The sequence below is a fragment of the Alosa alosa genome, chromosome 21 (assembly GCF_017589495.1).
Source record: "Alosa alosa isolate M-15738 ecotype Scorff River chromosome 21, AALO_Geno_1.1, whole genome shotgun sequence".
NCBI classification, from domain to species: Eukaryota; Metazoa; Chordata; class Actinopteri; order Clupeiformes; family Clupeidae; genus Alosa; species Alosa alosa.
Genome location: NC_063209.1, coordinates 13262466 through 13290126, shown reverse-complemented (window position 1 = coordinate 13290126; position 27661 = coordinate 13262466). Strand labels below are relative to the sequence as shown.

General features: G+C 42.2%; 2 protein-coding genes across 4 annotated transcripts; one reads left to right on the top strand and one right to left on the bottom strand.

The window, feature by feature from the left end:
- The first annotated feature begins 6472 nt into the window (after positions 1 to 6472).
- dnd1 (DND microRNA-mediated repression inhibitor 1) lies at positions 6473 to 16753 on the top strand. Of its 2 annotated transcripts, none has more exons than XM_048231360.1 (4): positions 6473 to 6762; positions 7117 to 7219; positions 14053 to 14523; positions 16028 to 16753. In XM_048231360.1, the coding sequence occupies exons 1-4, from the start codon at positions 6745 to 6747 to the stop codon at positions 16639 to 16641; spliced, it is 1206 nt and encodes a 401-aa protein (XP_048087317.1). In that variant the 5' UTR covers positions 6473 to 6744; the 3' UTR covers positions 16642 to 16753. The 2 variants fall into 2 exon arrangements, with proteins under 2 accessions (XP_048087317.1, XP_048087316.1); XM_048231359.1 differs by lacking the exon at positions 6473 to 6762 and adding an exon at positions 6933 to 6992.
- A 1635-nt stretch (positions 16754 to 18388) lies between these two features.
- On the bottom strand, positions 18389 to 25660 carry hars (histidyl-tRNA synthetase). 2 transcript variants are annotated; one of them, XM_048231353.1, is made up of 14 exons: positions 25518 to 25634; positions 23980 to 24445; positions 23687 to 23776; positions 23314 to 23433; positions 23011 to 23106; positions 22519 to 22644; positions 21987 to 22094; positions 21363 to 21461; positions 21133 to 21226; positions 20790 to 20920; positions 19831 to 20109; positions 19276 to 19392; positions 18993 to 19139; positions 18389 to 18813 (listed from the first exon to the last, which is right to left on the bottom strand). In XM_048231353.1, the coding sequence occupies exons 2-14, from the start codon at positions 24118 to 24120 to the stop codon at positions 18754 to 18756; spliced, it is 1608 nt and encodes a 535-aa protein (XP_048087310.1). In that variant the 5' UTR covers positions 24121 to 24445; positions 25518 to 25634; the 3' UTR covers positions 18389 to 18753. The 2 variants fall into 2 exon arrangements, with proteins under 2 accessions (XP_048087310.1, XP_048087311.1); XM_048231354.1 differs by lacking the exon at positions 23980 to 24445 and having other exon boundaries at positions 25518 to 25660.
- Between the last annotated feature and the right edge of the window lie 2001 nt (positions 25661 to 27661).

Sequence of the window (27661 nt, the reverse complement as noted above, 5' to 3'; positions counted from 1 at the left end):
CAGAGGCTAACTGCACGCGCACACACACCACACCACACAACACAAGGAGAAGTCTTAAATTAAGTTGTTATCATTGTGTTGTCAGGAAACTATTAAATAGTTGCCAGTGAAACTTCAGCCAGTGTGTTTGTAATAAAGATTTTAGAGGGAAATGTTCTACAATCTATGGCTAGTTAGTCGTATGTCTGTTATCAGTCTTGTCTATGAAGTTGAAATGAAGCTAGAAAACTGTGCAGGACGCTGGGATTTCACTGAACCTGAGTCCTATCAGTTAATACAGCATAGTACATTCAACTGAGGAAAGCATCAGCATAATCCGTCTGTCAGCATAAAAGTCATACTCAACTGATGCTAATGCATTTAAAACATATTTTAAAGCTTGTGTCCTACCTTAATTACCTTTGACTGGAAAGTCTGCATGATGTGGCTTCCACTCAAACGCCATTAGAATCTCCACAGATACCATTAACAGGTCATGATATTTTGTTGTGGAGTGGCACTGGAACAGCAAGATGGCAAGGTAAGGTTTCCATGTAGTAATTATTGTCATGCTGCAGGGAGTTTGATGTTATATTGTCTGGAAATAAGTTGAATATCAACATTTGGGTAATATTTGAGCAACCTTTCCAAACACATAGAAAAGCAATTTGCAGGACACACCTATCTAATATTATGTTACATGGAATGTTTAATGTACACATTCTGTAAATTAATTGAAATCAGGCAATTAAGAGAGTCTGTTCACAACTCACAAACAGTCTGTGACAATGTAGAATGTAATGATGAAAATTATCATTTCTCATGAAAAAATATATATATTTTGCACCTGGATTCAGTGACTCATCTTATCTGTACAACTCAGTCTGCTTCTGTAGTATTGATATTTGCATGTAATTTTGTGCATTATGTAAATGTCAGTAGTTTCTATGGCTATGAAATTAATTGAGGAATATTTTGTTGACAGAACTGCACTGGCAATACATTGCATATACACACACACACACACACACACACACACACATGTCTACACCCCCATAAGATCATACATTAATCCACAGATACATACACACAGAGAAATATCTTGAATATACATCACAAGGCTGTCACTAAATATCACAGAGACATTTAGCTTTTACACACACACACACACACATGCACGCACATAGCACACACTCAAGCCCTAGCCAACACAAGCCCACACACACACAACTAACCACCCTTACTCCAGGGAAACAAAATCGAGGAAAGTGAGGACAAGGAAAGACAAGCACTGTGAGTCAGAATGTTAGAGAGAAAGAGAGCGTGTTAAGGAAGTGGAGAATGATGGAGACACGAGGCAATGGGGGTGGCTGCTGGTGGGGGAAAGCAAACAGGGGGCTTCGAGAAAGACGCGTGTGCTAATATTGACCAGCGGGCTTGGCCAAACACAGACGTGCACCCGTCACAGTAATGACAACAGCACAACGAGTCATCGACACGTCTTATCACCACCTTGAATTAGCAACCGCTGTTTGCCTGATTGCAACTGTTCATTGCACATGGCTACCTTAGCAGTGCAAGCAAAACACAGTCAAATAACCCCAACACATTCACAACAAAAACACACAGCTAGACAGTCTCACAATCTTGTCTGTGTGCACACCTCTTTTTATAACAGTTATCTAAGCAATACACACGCCAACAGGGCTATTCAGAACAAACCTCAGCAGTACATATAAGGAACGACACACTCTTTCCAAGCATAAAGACAAGAACTCACTCGCACATTCACAACACACACACACACACACACACACACACACACACACACACACACACAGTCACTCATGCACACACATTTATCTGAGCTGTGTACACATTATAAAGACAACATTACACGCGATGTGCCTCAACACATGCATGAAAGCAATATTGACTAGTGCAATAAATAACACATCTGTCATTAAAAACTTGTTAAGGTTCTGCCGCGCCGAGGTGATCAGGACGAAGGTTAATCACACAATGGACCCTTTCAAGAGAGTTCCATTATCAGCATCATAGTTGGCCCCACAAGACTTCCTTTTTAACATTCCATATGTTATCTTAATGCAGAGGAAGTAGATTGGGGCCCAAATAGAATGTTCAAGCATTGTTTTTGTTTTTATTGTTGAAAGGGTCTATAGGAACCTGATGTTGTCCTGAGAAAGGGGCGATTGTAGGCTACTGTGGGGGCATTGCACAGCAGCAAGCAACCAGCTTAACCCTTAAAAGGTGTAGGTTTTTGAACGTTCTAAGTTCCGCAACAATTGAAGGTTCTAAAATTCTATGTTAAATTCAATGAACCCAGATATTCTTTAGAACGTTCATTTCTCAACATTGCTTTAAGGGTTAAAGAGAGTTCAGAGGAGAATTTAGACTAGCTGGACGAAGGAGAGGGGTGAGTAGACTAGACAGCTTTTAGATTACAGGTTAAAAGAAGTCTGTGAGGCGGTGATATACTGACAACTTCAGATGATTCTATTGGCTCGGAGGCGCCGGTGTCTGATGGCTGACTCCGAGGACCGAGATGGTAATTTCCATCTGACTTTGCAAATGAAGTGCTGCAATCACAAGTGAGCTGAAGCACAAAACAAAACAACCAAGAATAGCCTACCCTCCTGGAGAAGCAACCAGCAAGCAACCAAAGACACACGCACACACAAACACACACACACACACCTCAGGGATTCACCATGGTCCCAAAAGTGAATGCCACTCTCACTTATGGCAAAACACTCAAGTCACACAGTCTCACCAAACTAACAAACACACACACAAACACACAAACTCAGTACACATGTGTTCAAAGGCCATTGAGCATACTTTACACATTTACTTGTGCACAAACAGTCACAGAGAAAGAGAGAAAGAGAGTGAAAGGGGGATATAGAGAAACAGATACAGAGTGTGAGAGGGGAGGGTGAGAGGGGCAGAGGGAAGGAAAGCAAGATAAGACAGATAGAGAACTCAGAAGTTTGTGAATCCCAAAGATAGAAAGCAGTTGTGAGGGGTAGGACAGAGATATGGGGAGTGACAGCAGACAGATTGCTGGCCCCTGTGGTGGTCCCTGGGGCTGTGTATGTGTGTGTGTGTGTGTGTGTGTGTTTAAGTAGTAAGAAATGGATGCAAAGTATGTGTGTGTGTGTGTGTGTGTGTGTGTGTGTGTGTGGTGGGGAGGGGGGGGGCACAGCTGGCCTCCTGTGCCCTCAGCTACAGATCTGCTGTCGCTGCGCAGCACACTCCACATAGCAACAAGATGAGGAACCATCACGAGAGAGAGGATGGACTTTCATATTTCACCTTAAATATCTTCACCACACATCATAGGCCTACTCAGGAAGAGAACATCGGAGAATATCCATGCCACCACCAAGCCAACAAACCCAGTTGTTTACAGAAATAAAACAAGGCAATTCCCCTTGCCACCAGTTGCTGTAGAGCACCTGCATTTAGAAACCAGATTATAGTTTTCAAATGGGGAATTACCAGTGTGTCCAGTAAAGGACTCTTTAAATAGCCTGTCTAATAATTAACCGATGTGAACAAGTCAGTGCGAGACCAGTGGTAAACAGAACTGTGTAAATCTCAGATGGGGCCTAGTATTAACACAAACAATAGGGACATAAGCATTGTGTTTGAGTATCTGTTTTTCATTTGCTAGTTTGGTTGAGATGTCTTTAATAAAAAATACCTTTTCATTCTGACTGAAATACGAACAATTTTCAATAACTAGAATTCAGTGGCCATAGAGTTTGGTTGGCGAGCCTTGCATTGCACGGACATCGGCTTTGTTGATAGACACCCGGGTCTCTTCCAGCGTGTTACAATTAACCTCCTATCAGAGAAACAGACAGAAAGGGGACGTGTTCAGAAAAACCTCCCCTTTCGCTTCTACTTCATGTGAAATGGACCCCTTAGGCCTACGTCACATATTCCAGTAGGTCTATTTCGAACTGCAACAGAATCATCACTCGGAGGCAAACAACAGGCTATAATATTCAGCCCAAGGGCGTAGGATTGGTCTCAGCTTTGGTGGGGACACATTCACAACTCCTGTTGTCACGATACCAACATTATTGTTTCAATACCAACAGCAAGTGAAGAATCTCGATTTTGATACTATTGCGATTTCTTTAAAATTTTTATTTGGTTTGTGTGATTTGTGAGATCATTTACATCAGTGGCAATCATAGAATTTGATTGACCCTCCACACACACACATAGAAAGTGATGGTTGTCATATTTTGGAATTCATATAAACTATAAACTTATATTGTTAATTATTTATAGTATTTTATGATCTGCATGATTACTAATAGCTAAACATATTTAGTAATTTGAATACTTCATATTGATATTTAATTGATTAGGCTACACTTGTCTTTAATATCATCACATTTGTGGTGTGTAAATCTAATTGAATGCCTGTCACTTTAAGAGGAACGTGAACGCAATTAGCTTTCAGCCTCATGGTTTTAGGCTAGTGAAAAATAGTTTTGCAAGTGCAAGGATATGTGGATTCAATTAATCATGTTTGCTATGTCATTAGATAGATCTGGGATGAGATCATAGAAGAGATAAGTGTCTCACAATGTTCATTTCTATGAGTATGGAAATGCAACAGTTTATCTTTTATTTCTCTGCATTGTGCAGGCTACATTCACAAATACATTAGCCTACATAAACAGAATATAGGAACAGGAAAATGTCTCGGATCCATTGTTTATTGTGACTGCAAGATTGGTAGCCCAATTAGCCTAACAGTCAGTGATGGTGATGGTGACAGTGATGGTGACTTCTATTCTGTGCCTATATGCGACTGTCCGTGCGGCACATAGCCTATTCAACATGACTTTGGTTGGAAGATTACAGAAGCTAGGTTTAGCTGTGACAATATCCTGGGTAATATCCTAACAGCTAATGCTATTTTACACAGTAAAACTTTTTTTTACATTTAACATTTGAAAGCCTGGTCACCAGTTGCCAGTTTGTATGGCTAGTTATTTTGCCTAGACTGAATAATGAAAAAGCGTCGTATTTTTGGGTGGCATAGCTGATCTACAAACCACAAAAAGGGGCAAACATATAATGCTGAAGGGCAAAGGGAATATCACAATGTTTTACTCTGGCCTTTTATGGGATAGCCCTAACTTACCATTGTCGTTGACACACACCCGCTCGCTTGACTGCCAGTAGCCTGTGCTTAGACACTCTCCGTGCGTGTAGCGTGCATGTCAGATAGCCCCTTCCCCCTCCCCCTCTGTTTTTCAGCAAATCATTTGACGTTTCTTGTAGCCTAATGTTGTGCTGGCTGTCGGAATGATCAGCAGCACAAATGAGTTCGCTAAAATATTGGTGGGGACAATTTTGTCATCTTAAAATATTGATTAGGACTAGTCCTTAGCGTCCCACCCTAAATCTACGCCCATGATTCAGCCTCATTGTCTAGGGATATTTCATGGATAATGCGCGTCGCGGCTTCACTGTTTCTCACGCACCTGTCAGAGAACAGCCCACACACACAGCCAGTCCACTTATTAACGGTGTGCGCTCGAGACTCAGACGGAAGCGGTGCGCTCTTGCCCATAGCCTGCATGTTTATAGCCAAGTGTCTTACACATGAAAAAGCTTTCCTGAATTAGAAATGCCGCGAGCCCTTGAAATGCAGATGCCCGCGGTGCGACGGGGAGTCGTACAACAGCGGGAAACCTGATTACATATGCGCCACTCGCGAGAAACTATTAGGATATTTTAAAACCCCGTCGTCCACATCGAAACGACAAAACAAAATCAGTTCACTTGCATATCAGAGGCCAATAATTCAAATAAAGAACACGAAAGAAACTGCTTACAAATCCTCATTTTTAGTCGAGTTCCATTCATATCAGCACCACGAACGCCATAGTGCATTCAGACGTTTTTAGCCGATTAAAGGCAGTTCAATAACACAGTAAAGAGGAAAGCAAAAACTTTAAACAGATTCACAACACGGCCGAGCACATTTGATTGAGCTCAAGAGCTTTTGGTGGGTTCAACAATCGATCTCATGTGCTGACTCTCATATTAGAGAACAAATTATTCAACATTATGTGGGTTAGGTAGGCTAGGCCTATCATATACGTTTCAGTTCGATATGGTAGCCTATTCAGTTAAATAATGGTGTTATTCGCAAAATAGACCAATGGGTCTACTGTCTAGGGTCCTACTCGAGCCTTTGGCTATCCAAACCTAACCTGTTGAAACCTAAAGGCCACTAGGTTAACGGTGGTGGCCTACCTTCTTTGACTTTTTGAAGTGCAACACTCTGCCGTAGGGTGCCATACAAATTATACGGTGAGCCACTGACATCTTGTGGAGCGAAGGAGAAAAGATAACAGGTGGTAGACGCGATGATTAAGGACCACTAGGGTATTGCCTAGTAATTCACGTGACGAGACCATGAACGTAGTAGAAACTGGCGCTAAACTTCAGCAAAGTAGGCTAATTGACATTTCACTCGACCTTTTTACTTTATCTCTAAATGTTGCACTCTCAACATTTGCCTGAAGCACACACACCTTATATTCCCCATTGCCTTTAAGTTTGTTTTTGGTGTGGTTCCGTTTAAAATAGTTTGGAAGTTATGCTCATCCAATCACCTGCTTCCAGGGAGGGTGGGAGTGTGGTCACAGAAAGAGCAGGAGATAAGGAGATACCATACCAGTGTCACTAGCATCGAACGTAAAGATGAGCGAACATCAGCGGGTGAGTGATATTTAAATAATCAATAACATATAGGCTTGTCCAACTATGCACTATGATGACTGTATATATTAAGGGTTGTATGTAGTGTCCCGCCAATGCAACCAATCAGTTTGTTTCCAAGCTTAACAAAATAGTTGTAGATTCTATTATTGCAGAGTATACAATATAGGCCTATGCATCGTGAATGCTGCAATCTGATCAATCGAATGGCTCATACAGTTGTAGCCTATGTATGTTCATTGGCATTCAGAGCAAACTTCGTCTCAAGCAGACTGTGTTTATACAGTGGAACTATGTAGGCGAAACGGATGTGTGTGTATATAATGTAGGCTGTTTGTTTTCTGACATTTGCAGTCACCCCCCGAGCGATTGAAGGCCTTGGAAGACTGGCTTCAAAAGACCAAAACAACATTAACTCAAGTGAATGGTCAGAGGAAATATGGCGGGCCACCACCGGGTAAGTAAACTTTTAACGCGCTATAGCCTACCACACCAATCCAAACTTCCGATGAATTATTAGAGCTCCTTTGGCTGTTCGTTTCACTGCTGTTTCCACAACTTTGAAAAAACAGCATCTGGGGATAAGCTACAAGTAGTGTTTGAAACAGTTTGAATAACAGTTGCCCATGTAAGAGACTGCCTGTTAACAAGTCATGGTAGGCCTACTCCTTTCTCATGCGCTATGTTTAAATTTGAATTAGGCTCGGAGCATCTTTGCCATTTCAAGCGCAACAACATGCAATCTGGGTGGATGTAGAATTGGAAACGCCTGGTGCACTGATGTGTTGCGACATTTGACGCAGGGAAAAATGGCCACCCAATACACCAATTAAATGATGAGACCGGCAACCACTGTTTTCCTCAGGCAGTGAAAGAACAGCCAGCAGGCCACAAACAAGGCTTGCGAAAGTGGCCAAGCTTCTACAGCCATCGCTGTTTCAGCCATGGTCTCTCCTCCCGAGGCTGCCCCCAGGCCTTGTTACTGCGCGCGGGTGTTGTGGATAATTTACTGCACCTGGTACTAATTATGATTGTCTAAGAACTTAATCATGGTGGTAAAATGGGAGAGATCCATACCGTGGTCCATGTCCTCTGCAAGGGTCGCGCGATGCTTGCTTACAGCTCCCAATCTTGTTCTCCCGAATTATTCTCATTCTTTCACCTTACTCTTTAAGTGTATTCTCGTCATTCTTGTAGCTACACTGCTGAGAATAAAAACAATAGCAACCATGACATAAATAAAATACTTTTTAAAACAAATAGCATAACACGTTTCAATGTTTGGAACATATTCCTACTAGTTTGTAAAAGTTTCCATAATGTGTTTGCTTAAGTTTCCATTGTATTGTCTTTTAGGTATGGTATGATATAGCCAGACACTTTACCAATAGATGCCCATTAGTGTCAATTAAAACTATTAGTCCCCACTAGACCATTATAATTTCAGAGATTGTTTCTGTTATAACAGGGCAAGTTAGTGTACCTACTCCTGGGATGTTCTGTATTTACATTAATAATGTGCACAGTAGGTACAGTATAGCCAACCTTTCTTACAGGGGTCTGCACTTTTGATCAGTTTTACAGGTAATGTGGCATTTTAGTTTTGATGGTTTCATGCTCTCATGTACCAGCAATTCACTGCACACCATACACTGGGGTTTCTGTCCCATTGTGTCCTCAATTTAATTGAAACCATTATCCTACTTCAAATAGTCAGGGTATTCAAGGTAGCATTTGAAATGGTACCTTGAATAAAACACAAGCGCCGCGACCCATCCAGAACGGTTCCTTGACCCACTTGGGTCCCGACCCACCAGTTAAGAAACACTGTGTACACATATGTAATGGGCAGAAATGAATTCAGAAAAGTTTTTATTGCAAAATTATATGTAGAGATTTGTCCAGACACACAGAACAAGATGGCATAATCTAATATGCAGTAAATCAAGTCATTTCAAGCTGTAAGTTCACACAGGCTCACACATAGATAAAGTAAAACCTTGATGTCAGTATTGTACAAATATTTATGAACTAGCACCAATTACAACTAGAAAAAAGTTGGGGGGAAAAAACTATTTTCATTAGCGTAGAAACGATAAAGTCCACATTTAAAATGTATCATGTGCAATGAATATTAACTTTTCCCCCCTTCCCCTTCTCTTTTTAAAAAAAGTTTCAAGGAAATTCAAATAATCCTTTGGGAAAATATTCAAAATATAATTGGGTTTTTCAACGCCGAAGCAAGATCTTTGGCAGTCTGTGGAATTTTATGCTGGACCAAATAACTACAGTAATGAATATAATGTGATAGACCTAGATTATTTCACAGAATCATGTCTTGTTGCAAGAGAGTAAAAGCAAGTGTAGATATCAATTTCATATTCAAGTGAAAGATTCTTAATTTGGGTGAAAATGATTTATTATTTATTGTTTTGATTACTGTGGAACATTTGGAAAGCGTTATTTACATGGATACATGTTGCAAGTTATCCATAAGGATCCTTGGATGTTCAGTGCATATTTCAACCCGATCCAGTTCAAAATAAGCAATTTATGAGATTCAGAGTACATGTAGGCTACCACATCAATAACTAAATTTAGCTCTAAGAGAAATAAAACAAGAAATCATAACTAAAATGTTTTTTTTTTTTTTTGTGATCTGTCAAATTCTGGAGTTTGGCAATGGCATTGAACAACCCTTCTTGAAATATCAATATTTGTATTTTCTTAATTAATACAAACATGTATAAAACTGACAGTTAGTACATACTGTACATTCATTGTGTGTCCTCTCCTAATGATATCTGATTCTGATAAGAACGTCATGTCATGAACATTTTGAAACTGAAACATGGGTGGTACATGGTACACAGGGCAGCCGTGGCTACTGGTTAGCGCTTCGGACTTGTAACCGGAGGGTTGCCGGTTAGAACCCCCGACCAGTAGGCATGGCTGAAGTGCCCTTGAGCAAGGCACCTAACCCCTCACTGCTCCCCGAGCGCCGCTGTTGTTGCAGGCAGCCGGGATTAGTGTGTGCTTTACCTCACTGTGTGTTCACTGTGTGCTGTGTTCACTAATTCACAGATTGGGATAAATACCGAGACCAAATTTCCCACACGGGATCAAAAGAGTGTATATATACTTATACTTATACTATACAAGGAAGGAAATAAGTGATTTTACAGTGTTTCTGACCGTGTGCATAATAAGGGTTTTCATAGCAAAATCATGAAACAGGGCAAACATATTTTTACATTTGTTTTGCACGGAGTATCCATGATGCCTTCCAATGATTTTAATTATTTTAAAAACCGTTAATGTTGCTGAACATTTGTAATTAGTTTTTCAAAATATATATGGGAATTTATGAAATTGTGTCTTACTCACTGTCAAATATGTGTTTTGTACAGTACCCAGAATTATTGGCACAAGTCTGCAAAAGTTGACTAAAAACGGGTATAAAAAATAATCTGTTGGCAATTTATTGTAATCTCACAATGAAAACAATAAGGAAAAATCCAACCTTGCAAATTTATTTCAAGAAAAAGGAAAATCTCATAAATAAATATGTTTAACAAAAACACATCGCTCACAGTTATTGGCACCCCTGCATGCAACAACAGCACGTTACATTTATAGCGCTTTTCTCAACACTCAAAGTGCTTCACATGGAAGGGGGGACCTCACTAACCACCACCAATGTGTAGCACCTACCTGTGTGATGCACGGCAGCCATTATGCACCAGAACGCTCACCACACACCAGCTTGAGGTGGAGAGTGAGTGAGTGCATGAGCCAATTACAGTGGGGGATGATTAGGGGGCCAGATTGAATATTTAGCCAGGACACCGTGGAATCCGCTACTCTGCGATAAGTGCCATGGGATCTTTAATGACCACAGTGAGTCAGGACCTCGGTTTAACGCCTCATCCGAAGGACGGCATCTCCTACAGTACAGTGTCTCCGTCACTGCACTGGGGCATTGGGATCAGTCTTTTTGGCCAGAGGGAAGAGTGCCACCTACTGGCCACCCACCAACACCACTTCCAGCAGCAACCTAGTTTTCCAAGGAGGTCTCCCATCCAAGTACTAACCAGGCCCACAGCTGCTTAGCTTCAGTAATTCAGCTAAGACAAGGTATCTGTTAGTCTCGCTGCTGGCCCTTACCTTCTTAAGCCTCCTTTTACCAATAAAATAGCTTGTATTATTCTCGTATGACACCCCATAAAGTTGGAGAATACAAAGCAAGGGATTTAAGACCATTCGTCTTTACAAAATCTCCCCGGATTGTCCAAAGTCCGCACTTGTGCATTCTCCTCTTTGACTCACCCCACTGTTTTTGTTTATGGAGTTTAGATCAGGGGACTAAGATGGCTGAAGCTTGATTTTTGTGTTCAGAAAACCATATTTGTTTTGATCATGACTCACTTTTAGGCAGAGATTGACAGATTTCCTTTGAAATGTTCAGGTTTTTCTTGGGGTTCATGATTCCATGCACCTTAATTAGGTTCCCAAGGCCTTTGGGAATAAAAACAGCCCCACAATGTCACAGCCCCTCCATCATAATTCTCATTAGGCATGGGGTTCTTTCCAGTATATCTCATTTCAACTTCTTTAAGTTAATCAGAGTGGCTGAACTTTCAGAAGTAGTTCATGACTTTCTTTTTCACTAAGGTATGAAAATAAAGTGACCGGTTAAATCCTCTAGTAATTTTTCAAAATGGGTAAGACAAGAGAATACATTGAATTTAAATAAAAAGAAAGTGTGTTGACATGTCTAGAAAACTAGGCACTTTGTTGAAAATTATTTACAGTTAAAACAATGATTAAAAGGTTCTAATAAACTGGAAATGTGACAAACTTGGACAACCATCTTGCCCCCACGTACAGTATGGAGGATAAGATAGACACAAAAATCCATGAGAACCACTGTTGGAGAGTTACAGAAAAAGCTATCATGTAACATGTTTTTGTTAAAAATATTTATTTCTTTATGAGATTTTCCTTTTTCTCAATAAATTTCCTTCCCTTCAAGGGTGGATTTTTCATCATTGTTTTCATTGTGAGAGTACAATAAATCACCAACATATTGTTTGATACCTGTTTTTAGTCAATTTTACCAAAGGTGCCAATAATTCTGGAGGGTACTGTAGTTAGGATTGTACATCCATTGTCGATTCGGTAAATGTTAAGGCAGCATTGTGATCTTACTCCTGTCTCCAGTACACAGAAACAGTGGGGCACACTCTGCTACACACACACACATAAGCTACTATAATTCCAGTGCCTCTAACTTGGAGAAAAACTACTTCAGTTGTGTCTCAAGAAAAACAGTTAAGTGTCACAAAATGTGATTGATCCAAGATGAATCTATTTGAAAGGAAGGTGCGGTTAAAAAAGGCCCAAATACTATTTTTCTATATTTGCTGTATACATTACTTAATCTATAATGCATCTCCAAAATAGTGCATGAACAAACTATAAATAGGACTGTAGGCTCTGTGTTCAAGTTAATGTTAAGTAAATATATATTTTTTGTTAAAACAAGGGAATATTTGGCGATGTTTGACATTTTCTGTGTACATACCATCTCACCATTTTTGGGAGGTCCAGGAACCCAATTACATGAACATCGTTTTGTTCTGTAGCTTCTGCAGTGCTCACCTCTTTGGACTAAAAGTGGCGATGACAAGACTGTTATATCCTCCACAGTTGATGTCTTTGTATACCCTGGAAATCCAGAGTTCTCGGAGAGCACAATGGAATTGTCTCTGCGAGACACTCTGGCAAGGAGCAATGATGCACGTTACTTTTACTCCAACATTCCAGGAAACCAGCTAAACTGATGAAGACAGCGCTGCAACATTGGAGGACAGTACACATTGGTCGTAGTGTTATCCGATTGCGTGCAGTGAGATTTTTAAATGCATGCTTGTTGCCACCCCTCGAGTTGGGCCATTACATTGTTCTTGGCCAGACCCTTAATCTTTCTAGATTATCAGGGTCTGGATTTTCCAGGCTAGTCTTTGTACAGTACAGAAGCTAACTTTTGCTTTGCATATATTAGTTAATGCACAGACATTCAGATCCGTATGAAGTAGAACTCTAAGTCCCTGAATAGGTTCAGCAAGACAAAACGAGACACAGATGAGTTTCTTTACGATTCCTACTCTATCTTACAAAATTCAGGGTTGATTTTCGTCATGCTGGATATTCTGTTTAGATGATGATGCCTTATACATTTTAGCTATTTTTTCTGGATTGTCTGGAAGAACTTAAACAGAATGGTCCTTTGCTTTAAAAGCGAACTATAAATAAAATAAAATAAGATCTCCATAAAGATACCCATTAAGTGCTTAATTCAGTCTCAGTCGACTCATAGAATACCTCCATGTCCCTATGCAAAGAGAAATTATTTTTCCTCTCATTTGACTACTTTTAAACAAAATGAGAACATATATCGTTACTAATGCTAACCCCTAGACAGAGCTGCTGGTCTTCCCAGCCAAACAAACCATACATCACAACATCAGCATCAAAATGGACACCCTCCCTCTTGCTCCTACCAAAGCTGCAAGAAACTTGGGTGTAATTGATGACCAGCAAACCTTCTCTGAACACATTGCATGTCTGGTTTTCAATAAGCCAAAAATGGCACACGTTACCCCGCTGTTCATTGAGCTACCCTTAGCCACCCGCGTCGAAGTGATGACTGGGTCATAAAGGCTTATGTTACCCCTCGGCCATTACGTTCCTCCAAGTATCGTCATTTGGCACTGCTGGCCCTGCACACATGCCAATCCAGACTATTTTCATTAGTAGTTGCCCAATGGTAGAATGACTTACCAAGTGCTACCAGAGCAAGGGCGCCCATCTGTTTCCACAAAAAACTCTTGAAGACCCAACTCTTCCAAGAGTACCTCCTCTCCTAACATGCCTAACAACCCAACACTCCCTCCCTCCTCCTCCTCCTTCCACTATCTCTTTCAACTACACTTTGACTAGTACTTAATCTTCTTCACCCTTATCCTCTCTAGTAGTAGTACTTATTGCTGTAGTATCAGTTGTTACGTAAGGTCTCATGCAATGGTAGCAGAAATGTTATTCCTCATTGTAAGTTGCTTTGGATAAAAGTGTCTGCTAAATGAAGAAATGTAATGTGTTATTGTCATTGTTTTAAAGTGAACAAAACATTCTAGTCCACACTATAAAAAAGTTAGTTGTCTAAAAATGTACCACATTCCTGTGAGCACGCACAATAATGTGATTTGTTTGTCTGTCTTTTTGAAGACTGGACCGGTCCTGCTCCTGGTGCCGGGTGTGAGATCTTTCTGTGCCAGCTCCCGCGCGAGGTCTATGAGGACACCCTGATCCCGCTGTGCCAGTCGGCCGGCCCCCTCTATGAGTTTCGCCTCATGATGAACTTCAGCGGCCAGAACCGCGGCTTCGCCTACGCCAAGTACGGCACGCCGGGTGCGGCGCGCTCCGCCATCCGCATCCTGCACCGCTGCACCCTGCCCTGCGGCACCTCGCTGGTGGTCCGCCTCAGCACGGAGAAGCACCAGCTGGTTCTGGAGGGCCTCCCGGGGGGCCTGGAGCGGCCGGCACTGATGAAGGTGCTGGAGGAGTTGGGTGAGGGCCTGGTGGGGCTCAAGCTGAAGACCGCCCTGGTCGGGCCCCAGAGGGACAGACAGACCACGGCACTGGCCACCTACTCCAGCCACCACGCCGCCTCGATGGTCAAGAAGGTGGTGGTGCAAGGTAGGCCGAACACAACTGTGGGCACATACTCTATTTTAGGATGCTTAGGAGGGTACATTATCTAGCAGACAATAACTTGGAATTCCAGGCTCTTCAGAAACCACTAAGTGTGTGCGTGTGGCGTGCAGATCTCCCCCCCCTCTCTGTTGTGGCATTTCAGATTGTGTGTCTTTTTATGGTTGCATTATGGTTGCATTCATTTTGTCCTTTTCTCTCATTTCATTGTGATTTGGTATTAGGCAATCAACGTCTAGCTAATATTAATGCAATATATGTTTTGAAATGCATTCAAAACAACCTCTGATGTAAACGATGGTAGTCAAGAGCTGGGCCACAGATTACTGGGTGAATGATGGCCTTGCAATTTAATGGGGTACTGCAAATAGACACTGCTGAGGCATACATGTGTTTTGCATGATGAAAAATGCAGAAGATGTTGACAAGGGTCTTTGATGCGATGCTGCACGTGCTTTGAGAGATGGAAATATTTTACTTGCAGCTCATGAACAGTTTGAAGTTAAATCAATCATGTTTTTCCATTTTGCCCACATGCTTCGAGTTACAGTTTCTCTCATTTGGTAGGTGTGCCAGAGCTTAAACTCTATCAGCAGCAGCATAAAAGAGGTTGTGCACACAATGGATCCAACTCAATTTTAGAAAGTTCCAAACATTCCTCAATAAGAACCCAGAAAATGTGTAACACAACAGGGTTTGAAGTGCACCACCATTTACATTGGCACAAACATGTTGCTGTTTTGCCAGATCTAAAGCCATCCCTGGGTAAGTTACTTTGCCTCCATGGGTAAACCTAAAAGAAGAGCCCTGCGTCTTTGTCTTGTTAGGAGAATGAAGCTATTGTCTCTTCTATTGGGTGCTTACTTACCCAGGTTTGTCATTAAACCACATACTGAGAATAGCCCCAGGGATGGATTTATTCCAGATTATGCTTATAACGTCATACATAATTGGCATACATAATAGAGCTTGGTGTACTTTCAGGTTTTGTGGTGCATGTTTGTGACATTGTGTTAGATCATTTAACAGCTGTTTGTGGTTTGTTATTTTTATCGTCAAAAGATGTCAAGCCTACTTCAAAGAGGCTGGGCCAGAATGTGATTAATTTGTATGGAAAATGAGACCAAATATAAACTGTTTTGATTTTATTTTGTCAAAGCATCTGTTTAATCTTCCTGTGGCAGCACAACAATGTTAATTTCACCAACACGGGCAGGGTTGTAAAAGTGTACAATGTAAAAGCATAATGGATGAGTGATGGGCAAATTAGGTTAGTAGCTAGGTTAGTGGAGTAGTTAGGTTGCTCCACTAGTAGTATGTCAAATGGAGTAATTAATGACTTCACTAATGAATGAACTAATTAATTGTAATGTGTTGCATTTTAATTCGTCAGTGATTTTTGTTCATTCATTTATCCATTATTTTCTATCCAGTTGTACTCCTGACCACAGCATTTCAGTCAAGCTGTTTGTGTGTTTGTACATTTTAGCCTTCAAGAAGCAGTTTGGCGTTACCTTGGCAGTGAGCTGGACGTCCTCCACCGCTCTGCCGACCAGTCCTGACCGGTATGACAAGCGAGGCACATCGCCACTGCGGCGGGGTGGCAAATCTCCCCCTAAACCACCGCGCATGTCACCCCCCAGCCTGTCCATGCCACCTTCCCAGATGACCCTCCCCAACAGCCCCCCCGGCCTGCCCCCCTCGCCCCAAAGCTTCCTCCCACCGCCCGTCCCCCTCCTCCAGGGCTTTTCCCCAACGGTGGGCGTCAGGCCCGATTTGGGGGGTCCCATGGGGGTCTTGCAGGAGCACAGCCCTGTGGAGGCGCAGGGGGGAGGCAACCCCGTCTTCTTCCTGCGCTGGCTGTGTGAGTCCATGGGTCTCGGGGCGCCCCACTACGAGCTGCTGCAGCAGTACACTTGTGCCGAGGGCTACCAGCACTTCCTGTGGAAAGTGGCCATCCCAGGGCTGGCCGTGCCGGCCTTCCCCGTGGTGGCCCACGTCCAGCCGGACCCCGAGGCGGGGGTCGGTGGCCTGATGAGGCAGGCCCAGTGTGTCGCCGCCATGGAGCTCCTGCAGAACCTCCTTAACCCTCCCCAGGTCTGACCGCCCGGGGAGGGGTTCTAGTCTCGCTCACACACACAATCACGCATGGTTGTTCATCAAGTTCGTTAATATTTTATTATTTTTAATGGTGTTTTTACTCTTGTTTATTTTTTATGTAATGTTTTAACTATGTTTTAATTGTGTTTTAACTGTGCACTTTATTATATTTGTGTTTTGTTTTTCACTTGGTGGTTTTCTTTCTACACGTGTTTCACTTTTTTGGTGTGGGTTTGTAAATAGTGTTTATAGTGTGCTGTGTTTTGAATTTGATTTAAAAAAGAATACAAGTCATGTATTGTAATTACCTCATTTATGTTCAAGACTATTAAAAGTCTGAAACATTTCTACAGGAAAATTGTGCTATTCTTCTGAATTTGCATATCCATATGCAGGGCTTTCTTTGTTCCCATTACAATACAGACATTACGGGAAAGTCAGGGTTATCGTTTCATTCATAGCCATAGTGAAGTGTGTTTGGAGTAAGGGTTGAAAACTCCCATGTTGTTTCATGGCAAAAGATGTAACTCTTCTCTTACTTCCTACTAGTAAAGGTTATACAGACCTCTGATTAGCCAAGATGGAGCTCACACCTACTAGGTCAGTGGCTGATGAGTTAAGTCCTCTTTTAACACCTTTTAAGTAGCCAAACCCAATAATAAGACTCCTGAATGATAAAGCCTATTTGGTGTTTAGGTGAGCATTGTATTTCAGATAGCTTATTGCAGCTGTGCTCATGTACAAGTCATTGGTCATTGATAACGTGGTTAGAATTCTCCTAGCTTACAAGGGGACACAGCAAGGCCAGATAAAACTCCAAGACTGTACAATCCTGATGTTGTACCTAGAAACGTTTAACAAGGTAACCATGCAAGAATGGAGAGACCAATCATATTTCAGACGCCCTCATTCTAATGAAACTTTAAACCATATTTAGATTGCAGTATGTTCAGTCTTGCCGTATCTGAGGAAGCATAGGCTATGTTTACATTATCAGGCCAAATCCCATTTTTTGTGTGGACTGAACGGGACAACACACAGGAACAAAGTTGCATGGAATCTGACCTCAATTTCATTTTTTTTCTGACTTCAATTTTGATTGGAGCCGCTTCCGTATTTTTGCAGTGTGACGGGTCTGAATAGTCATATCGACTTCAGCCTCACTCTCAGATGTGATCTAAAATATCCTGGGAAGCAAGATAAAATATCAGGCAGAAGCAATCTGAAAGCATATGCATTAGCTTTTTACTACTTCTACTCAAACGATGGTGGGAGAAAACCAGTGGGCCAGAACTTAGTGCTCAATCTCTCATTTGTAATGCAGGTAAGAATGTGCGCAGGAGACTGAGTCAGTAGGAATAAACATACGATAAGAGGGACATTTTGGGAGCAGCAGATTACGAAGTAGGATTACTTGGCTGTCCGTATGACTGCAGACTAAAACCTGAGTGCACTCTTTGCATAAAGCTGGCTTCCAGATTTTAGGCTTCTCAGGTGTTTACCTACAGAATTACTTCACTCCTTAATCTTGCTCAGAAATATCCCACAGTTCTGTTATGTTTATTAAGTATTAAGTGAAGGCATGCTATTATGCCATTTTAGACATCCGGACAATTCACTTCAAATAAAATAAATAAACTACCTTTGCAGAACAGCAACCCGGGACATCCGGTTGTATTGTTAATTTCCTATCTTTTGTATTCCAACCCTAAAACCTTGGTCATCATCAGTGAGCCAACAGGGCAGAAAGTGATGTTTCTGATGGCCGTCTTTATTGTTACAGGTTAACTACTCATCGTTGGACCATGAGAGAATAGAACATAAATGCTATCATAATGCAGATCCTCAGCTGGTTGACTCCACACAACCAAGGACAGGTGGTGGTCTACTCCGTGCTCGGCCGGCTGCTGCTGCTGCATCTCAGAGACCCACTCATTTCCATCGGAACGTGTACACGCAGAGACAACTGAGCAGATTGAGAAATGTGTGTGGTAGTGTCATACATACATAAAGTTCGAGTGAAGTAAGAGTCAGGTGTGTGTGTGTGTGTGAGCAAGAGATGGTAGGTTATGGTGGGACTGATTCACTCAGATGTGTTTGGCTGAATTTGGTTGCTTAAGACTGAGGGGTCCTCTTCCTGATTTCCTCCACCAGGTCTGCTCTAGAGACATCCATCTGTAAACACACACACACACACACACAGAGAGTGACTTAACAAATCACACAGAAACACATACTTAGAAGAAGGGGTGAGGAATGTCCATTTCAATGTCTTAAATGAAAGATGTGCCATAGATAATGACTGAATGCACTGGCTATGTCTGTTGATGGATTGGGTGTCGGCTGCTGCTGACCTCCTCTCGACTGGCGACGTTGCGCAGCTTGACCACGCCGTCCCGGAGCTCCTGCTCTCCCAAGATGGCCACCAGCGGGATGCCCGTCTCCTCACAGTGCTGCAGCTGGCTCAGGAGTTTAGGGTTCCGCTTGTATAGCACCTCCGCCTGACGAGGGGTCACAGACACACACACACACACACACACACACACACACACACAATCAGATAAAGCGTATATGTACATTGTACAATGTGTGAATTTGTAGAGGAAGAAATATTGGAAGACACATGCTGGTGCTCACCTTGATTCCTGCCTCCCACAACTCTGAGGTGAGTTTGAGCCTCTCTTCTAGAAGGTTCTTCTGAGCCGAGACTACCAGCACCTGTGTTTCTGTCGTGCGCACCTTCTCTGCTGAAACCTGTAGACACACAGTGGTACTCAGCTTAGATAAAGGTAACCTGTTTACTTGTGTTGTCATTTGAACACAAATTAGTGATGAACTCTCTCCATGCCAAGTGTGAATTAAAACACATGGCACATTCCTTTGTTTAGTAGACAGAATATTCCACAAAACTAAATGTAAGATTAGTGTAATAAAAAAGTGCAAAGTTTTCACATTCAGCTGTATGGGTGCAGTAATTGGTGTGTATACATAGTTAAACTGCTACAGTTTCTGTCCACTTCTGAATGCAGAGTATCAGACAGATACTTGGTCACTTTTAATGGGAATGTGATTCAATGTGCTTAGGTGTACGTTTGATATAAGGTGAGTGTGTGTACGGGCCATCATGAAGGCTATTTTGACATATTGTTCATGAGGTTGTGTTGGTGTGTGTGTGCGGTTACATGATCTCACCTCTGCCTTCTGTTCCATGATGGAGAAGATCCTCTCAATGCCAATGCTGACGCCCACACATGGAACCTTCCGGCCCTTGGGGTCGAACATCCCCACTAGGCCGTCGTAGCGACCGCCCCCGGCGACACTGCCCACGCTGACGGGCCCGTCGTCCCCCGTGCTGCCATTTGCCTCCTGAGGGGCGGGGATCGGGGCCACACCTGCTTGGGTCAGGATGGCCTCGTAGATCACACCTGTGTAGTAGTCCAGCCCACGTGCTAGAGACAGGTCAAACACCACCTGCACAAACATAAGATTTTACAGAATTACACTACACGCAGTTTGACAGATACATAGAACACCAAAAAAGAGACGGCAACAAGCTGAAAGACTTGAGGGGACAAAGTTCGATTCCCGGCTTGCACCATTCCACCGTTAACCCCGAGTTGCTCTGGGGACTATGGCCCTTGTGATATAATTGACATTTACAGAGAGAGAGATCCTTTTCCTTTGCCATATTGCTTGAAACCTGTGGCATGCTTAATAATGTTCCACATTATTAAGCATGCCAAGTAGTTTTCCTTTGATTGGGCTCACCTGGCAAACTAATTATCACAGGTGTCTGAGATTGATTTCAATGATCCAAAGAACCCTGAGACACAATACCATCCATGAGTTTAATTAAAAAACAAAAAAAGAAATGTTCATGACACTTAAATCCAATTTGCATAATCATTTGGAACACGGTGTAAATGAGATCAGTAAGTTACTTAAAAATAAAAGCGTCTGCTAAATGAATACATGTAAATATAAAGCTCCGTTGTGTCTGCACAGGGCTAAAGGACTGACTGTTTTGTCAGTGGGGCCAATAGTGAAGATGTCCGTGTTTCCACAATAACTGATATTCAGGCCGTGTAGTGTGTGGATAGAGGAGGCTGCATGACCCCTCATGTCTCCGCTGGTCCATACAGGACTCTGACCTTGTCCGTGACCTTGAAGAGCTGCAGGTAGCTGAAGAGCAGCTTGATGTCCGTGAGGCCGGCGACGGCTGCTTTACTCTTTGACAGCTTAGGGTCCTGCAACAGCTGCTCCGCCAGTTCCATTCCACCAGCTACACACACACGCGAGAGTACATGTAAAAGTGAAAACTAATTATACAGCAGCTCTTTGACTTGATGAGAGTGAATGCTTGGTTCTGTGCGAGTGCTCCGATTGCGTGTGTGTGTGTGTGTGTGTGTGTGTGTGTGTGAACGCTCTGATTGTGTGTGTGTGTGTGTGTGTGTCTGAGTGCTCTGATTGTGTGTGAGTGTTTGTCTGTCTTACCTTGCATGCGGACATACTCCCCAATCTGATCTGCCACTTCCTCTGGGAGGCCTTTCTCCTTCACTATCTCATTCTTCACCTCCTCCCACGGCATCTACACACACACACTTTAGTTAACGCTCTTGGACAAGCTACATCAAGAGTGAGGGTGGCCACTCTTAGAAGCTGCATGTGAATGCTATTCAGACATTCACCAGCAAAATCATTCTTTGTGTGTATGCGCGCCTCACCTTGTCTAGTTTGTCCACAGAGGAGCAGATGGTTCGGAATTTGTCATCAGGGACACCACACGCAGCAAACATGCCATCTAGGATCCTCCTGTCATTCACCTGAAACAACACCGGGCAGGGGGCACTTACAGTATCTCTTGCATACGCAGGACATGCACTCGCAATCACACACACACACACACACACACACACACACACACACACACACACACACACACACACACACACACACACACACACACACACACACACACACACACACACACACACACACATGAAAGCACACCAGCATGTGTGCACACCCACACACACCTAACAAATATGAGCCCCCTCAAGTAAGCTCTCCTTTTATCATGATTACATACAATCCCCTTGGCAGAGTTTAATATCATAAGTTTCCTTATCGCTGTTCATTTCTGTCGCCTGTTTATCCCCCACCCTCTACCCAGAGGTTAAATTGGAATTTATAATGTGGGGGGCCTCCGTGCTTGCCACGGTTGCCATGGTTTCACATGCTCATGTGGAGCAGTAAGATGTTCTACATATGAAAACCAACACAAATATCACATCTTTTTTACTTTTATTGAAGTAAATTCTTATTATTGTCAAATGTGGTAAACAAACCTTGATGCGGAAGTCTCCCAGCTCCAGCTCGCTCAGGATCTCGTGGACGATCCTCAGACACTCTGCATCAGGAATCATGGGGTCATACTGGCCAGCAATGTCAAAATCCTGTGTTAGGACACAAGGGGTAAATCCACAAATTACACACAGACAAAGACATGAAAAGACCTGGGACGAAATTGAACAGATCTTTGATGGAATTTTTCAAAAATTTTGAGGGATTAGTTAATCCATATAATCAGATTGGCCAATCTATATAATCAGTGTGGAATAATGTTTGTCAGTTATTTTAATAATTTGCTCATGTATAAAGGCAATATATACCTTGAAAGAGTTCAGCTAGCATAAAAGTAATCTAGAAGTTGGTGAAAATAACTCATGATTTACCACTAGACATTTAAACTAGTGTCTAGAGTTGCAATATAAATATATATATATATATGAGTGTGATGTGATGGCTATGATAGCTATGAAAACATCAAGCCTTTAGGTTCTCAGATTATATTGTATGTAATATGGGAAAGAGACTCACGCATTGGTAGAACTCGCGATAACGTCCACGGGTCATGGCTGGGTTGTCACGGCGATAAACCTTGGCAATATGATAACGTTTGATGTTGGTGATCTTGTTCATGGCTAGGTAACGGGCAAAGGGCACCTGAAGCACATGGTCAAGGACACGGCAACCAGTGGATGGATGGCCAGGCACTGAACTGGTGTCTGTGCAACTCAAATCAGTCCTGTCTACAGATTTGTGAGGCCTGTTTCAACCCAGCTCAGTTCTCTGGCCAAAAAGTGTCTGATGGTGTTCTCAAATCAGTGACTAAAAGTTGTCCTTTAACAGAACATGTGGTCACACTGAAAAGGTAGCCAGTTAGACAGCTAACGTGCAGCTAAAATGGAATGAGCTGTTTTTTAACATTATTTAACGCCATTATTGTATGAACCCACAGATGTAAATACAAAAGGCTGTATCAACAAAGCTACAACATTCAAAATGTATAGCATCAGTATTGAAGGATACAGTGAGGTCATATCGGAGAGATAAGAGTTCCCCTCCTTGATCTTTCAGGTCGTAGATGAGTTTGGAGTCTTCACCATATTTCCCTGTTAACGTTTCCTTGAAAAACAAACACAACCACCAAATATCAGCATAGGATGTACAGTTACACACACCCAAAGCTTCTACAAAAACTTGTTTGTCATCTTCCGTCAACATGCTCCTGTTGATCTGGGTGTCATCACCAGTAGTAGTAGTAGTAGTAGTAGATGCAGAGCTGCATATGTGAAGGGTTTACTAAATGGGTCTCTCATGCCTCATTCCTACCTTGAGTTCAAAGACCGGTGTATCGATGGTCTCGGCTCCATGGCGCTTGAAGCAGCTGATAATTGTGTTGAACACCTTCTCCCTGATGGCCATCTGCTTTGGGTTGTAGTCCCTGGTACCCTGCAGAGAGTCACACACACACACAGACACACACACACACACACACACACACACACAGAGGATTGGTGAATACTTGATGAGAACACACACACACGGTTAGAGGATTGGTGAATACTTGATGAGAACACCACTGATACAGATTAATGACATATTGACAACATATATAGTAAGTGGTTCAACTCTCAAACACAAAGCATTGAGCACATCTCATGCTCATGAATGCGCCAGGAAATATTTGGGTCTACATGCTCACCTTAGGGGTCTTGAGAACAAACACATGTTTTCCCTCATCTCCTCCTATCTGTGCTTTCAGCTGGAGGAGTTTGGACACTTCCTCATCAATCTGCAGAGCACAAACACACATGTGAGATGGTCACAGAGACGCATAACAGAAACAAATCAAACATCAATTAATTATCTTACGTGAGTTATTGGTTTGTTGTGACCCCATATTTTTCATTCACTGGCCTTTCTCTGACCACGTCAGACAACATGCTTATGTGTGGTGTGTGTGAGGGTCTATCAAGAGTCTAGACAACAGCTTACCTGTGAAATGGTCATCGCAGAGAGAGACCGTGTCAAGTGCATCAACAGTCCAGTGTGCCGACCAATAAGTCCATCACGCACACGTGCAGGTTTCAGACCAGCACACAAACGTGCGTAAGTCAATCCAAATGCAGCCATCATAATGATAAAAAAAACATAAACACAAAACCAGGAGTGCAAAAGTCAGAGACAAGAAAAATGGGCAAGTTCAGTTCATTGGCACACCATCAGTGTGATGGCAGACAAAATAGTCCCACGTTGAGTTCACATATCACGGAGCACCATGGAGGTCCCACATACACATTCAAGACAGGTGGCAGGTCATTCCAAAAGGTGAGGTGGTGCAGCAGTTCAGGGATGCAACAGATTTGCCATCACACCAAGAGCCAGGGAAGTTGAGATGATGATGGTGTATCCGTAGCAACGGGCAGTAAGAACAGGAGAAAAGTGATCAGCAACCCTATCGCTAGGGGGATGACATCACAGCGACATGGAGGCAAAACATGAGAGGAAGCCTGGGTCAAAAATCAGCCGGATTTCAACGTGTGCCAAGGCAGCCACATGACACTTACAACTAGCAACACACACTTGTTATCAAACCCAAATGATGGTGCATTACAGCACACATCAATTTGCACCACTGCTTGGACCTAGCACACACTAGCAAGAGCATGTGTGACAGGTTCCAATATGTTATTTGCACTTCATTAAAATGCAATAAGAAAGACAAAACAAGGCAAAGGAGTCGCCAAACTTCTCTAAAAGCGCGCAACAATTCTGTTAGGGAGCATCTAACCGACGTTGGGAACCAAAACATAACCTTAGACTATGATAGACAGCCAACATGATAATTTAACCGCTAAGTTCCTGTTAAGATCTGTTTTGACACTCTGTACAAATGGTTGACAATATATTTGTCAGAATCAATTACTTCAATTTCTGACAGCTGTCATACTAGTGTACTGTACACAGAGCAAAGCCAGCGAACTGGCTAGCATAGCAAGATTGCATCAGACAGACACTGATTGGCTAGATGATATAGATGTGTCGGAGGGTCGTTTAATTATTTCTAGAGAATTTCTGCTTTGATATATTACTCGAAATCAGTTACCGGTAACAGACGCACTGAAAAGGCAAACCTCCAGTACATTAAACAAAACGGTATACTTGTGTAACACTACCCAGGCACGTAAATTAGCCTTCTAGCCGCTGCCCAGCTAACATTAGCCATGGTAAAAGTGAACATTTAATTTCATCTAGTGCTTAACACCGATTTGTCCACTTCAGCACTCGTTTAACTACAGCAATATAACTGAGCAGAGTGTTTGATTTGAACGGGAATTCATGTATAACACCATCGGCTACCAGGCTGACTGTTTCGACATGCAACAAACGCACAGGCACAAACCATGCTGTAACTGGCTGGCTAGCTTCTAGGTATTGACGATTAGCTAACTAACGTCACTGCCAAAACCAATTCAATAAACCCGTGCAAAAGGACTCAGATATGTTGTGTACATGTCTGAAAAGACACTGACCTGTTCCTTGCTGGCTTTGTCCGCCTTTAGCTTTCTGACGACCTCTCCTTGCGCTTTGATTGCTTCTTGTATCTGTGCCTTATCGGCCATGGTGCTTCTCTCACGGACCGGTGTATCAATGAACTGACGGCTAGCGGTGTGGATGCTAGGTGTCGCTTAAGTTTTACGTCATCGACGCTGCATGCAGCAACACCAGACATTCTCTGGCACTTACTGTCTATGCTCTGGCAACACCAAAAATCCTGAATACAGATGGGTAGATGTTGACTGACATTCATTCCCTGAGCCCCCTTCGTTAAAACACCACCTTCATATTTATAAAAACAAATAAATAAATAAATAAACAAACAAACATGTAGGCCTACTGGATAATGGTTTGTAGCCAGGGATGGGCACAAATACATCAAAATGTCAAATAAAATACCAAATACCCACCTTAAAAATGTATCAAAATAAGCTACAAAATACAGCAGCCAAAAAATGTATCAAAATAAAATACTGTATTTTTGTATTTTCAAAATACTACAAAATACTTCTTTCTAAAAGCCTTTTTTTGTCTATCCCTTCCCTTATACACTACCTGGAAAAACATCTAAAAGCAAGAGACTCCTTCCATAATCAGTCAACAGATTAGATATGCTGACCCCTCATGTTAGACATCCCAATATAAACCTCTGCCAGGGTCGGTGCCAGAGAACAACGGGTGGGGGGGCACCTCACCTCACTTTTATTAGTTATTTTTCCAAAATTGCCATATAATAAAGAGCATCCTTCGAGCCTTTTGGATAACTGAAACAATATCATGGGGGAAATAGTGCAAGAACATAGCGGTCATAGCCTATAGTGTTTAATAGACTATAGCACACAGTGTTTAATAAAATAGTTGCATATTCTACAATAGAAAAAGTAAAGTAAATGGGCTATAACCAAAGTCCTTTTAGGCAAGTCCCTCCACTCGGCGGCCATATTGCAACGCTTGTTGGGCACTCATAGGGCATCCTATTCAGCAGAAATGCGCGTGCGCAAGGCTTCACCACACCAATTATGCTCCAGCGGCGAGATCACAACACATGATTGGCACGATGTCTTCACAACACACCACATGATTGGCTCAATGTATTCACATGTCGACGTTTTGGTGAGGAAGGGGTGGGATATGTGTAGACAACAGCCATATTGGCGTTACAAACTAACCCCATGCATTTCTATGGAGGATTTTTTGAGTGCTGTGTCTCCTCATTAGAAAGTCTCTGCTATAACAGACTCACCACTAGCAGGCCTAGGCTACAGCTGAGTGCAAAATCTCATTACTGTCTTTCCATTCATTTTGAAATGTTCTTATAAGATCCTGTTCAAAAGCAAATTGCACATAGGGCCTTCTGATAATATTGCAACATTGAACATACTGTAGGCTATGTGATCGCTCAAAATGTTCTTTAAAATACAGAACTTGGACCAACACATTTATGAAGTGGCTAGGCAGAGGCACCAAATGTGATGGAAAGTTTAAGAGCAAACAGGACACTCGGCATGGCTTTTAGTATTTTGTGCTGCTCTGACAGTCCAGTTTTATTGACTAGTCTACTGTTTTTAAGTTTGGAGATGTACTGTTTTGCAGCGACATGCCGACTCCACAACTGTTGCACTTCCCAGCCAGTAATAGATTGCCCACTATGAATCAGTGACAATAACTCAAAGACAAACAATCCAAATAGATAACTTATTTAGAAATTTAAACTAGCATTTTCACCTTTTAAGTTATTTAACACCATCACTCACATTATGGTGAGTTGAATAATTTTGTATACACCTGAAACTGGTGTGTGCACAGCCTCTTTCAATGTAAATACAAAAAAAATTTTAAAAAAAAGTTGTCACATTAATACCATCCAATCAGTTAAGCCAATTAGAAGTGAATTATTATGACATTATCAATCATTTCTTATTTAAAATGTGCAAAATTGGAAATGTCCTTGTTTGAGGTATCTTGTCAAGTTACCATAGCACTGAAATATTTCACAGGTCAGAGAACATAGACAAATTTAAAGTCTAGAAAAAAACTGTAAAACAGAAAAAAGAAAGGAAAATAGCAAACTCAAGTGTTGCGATATGAACTTGTGAACTCAAGTCCTTGTGCTGTCCTT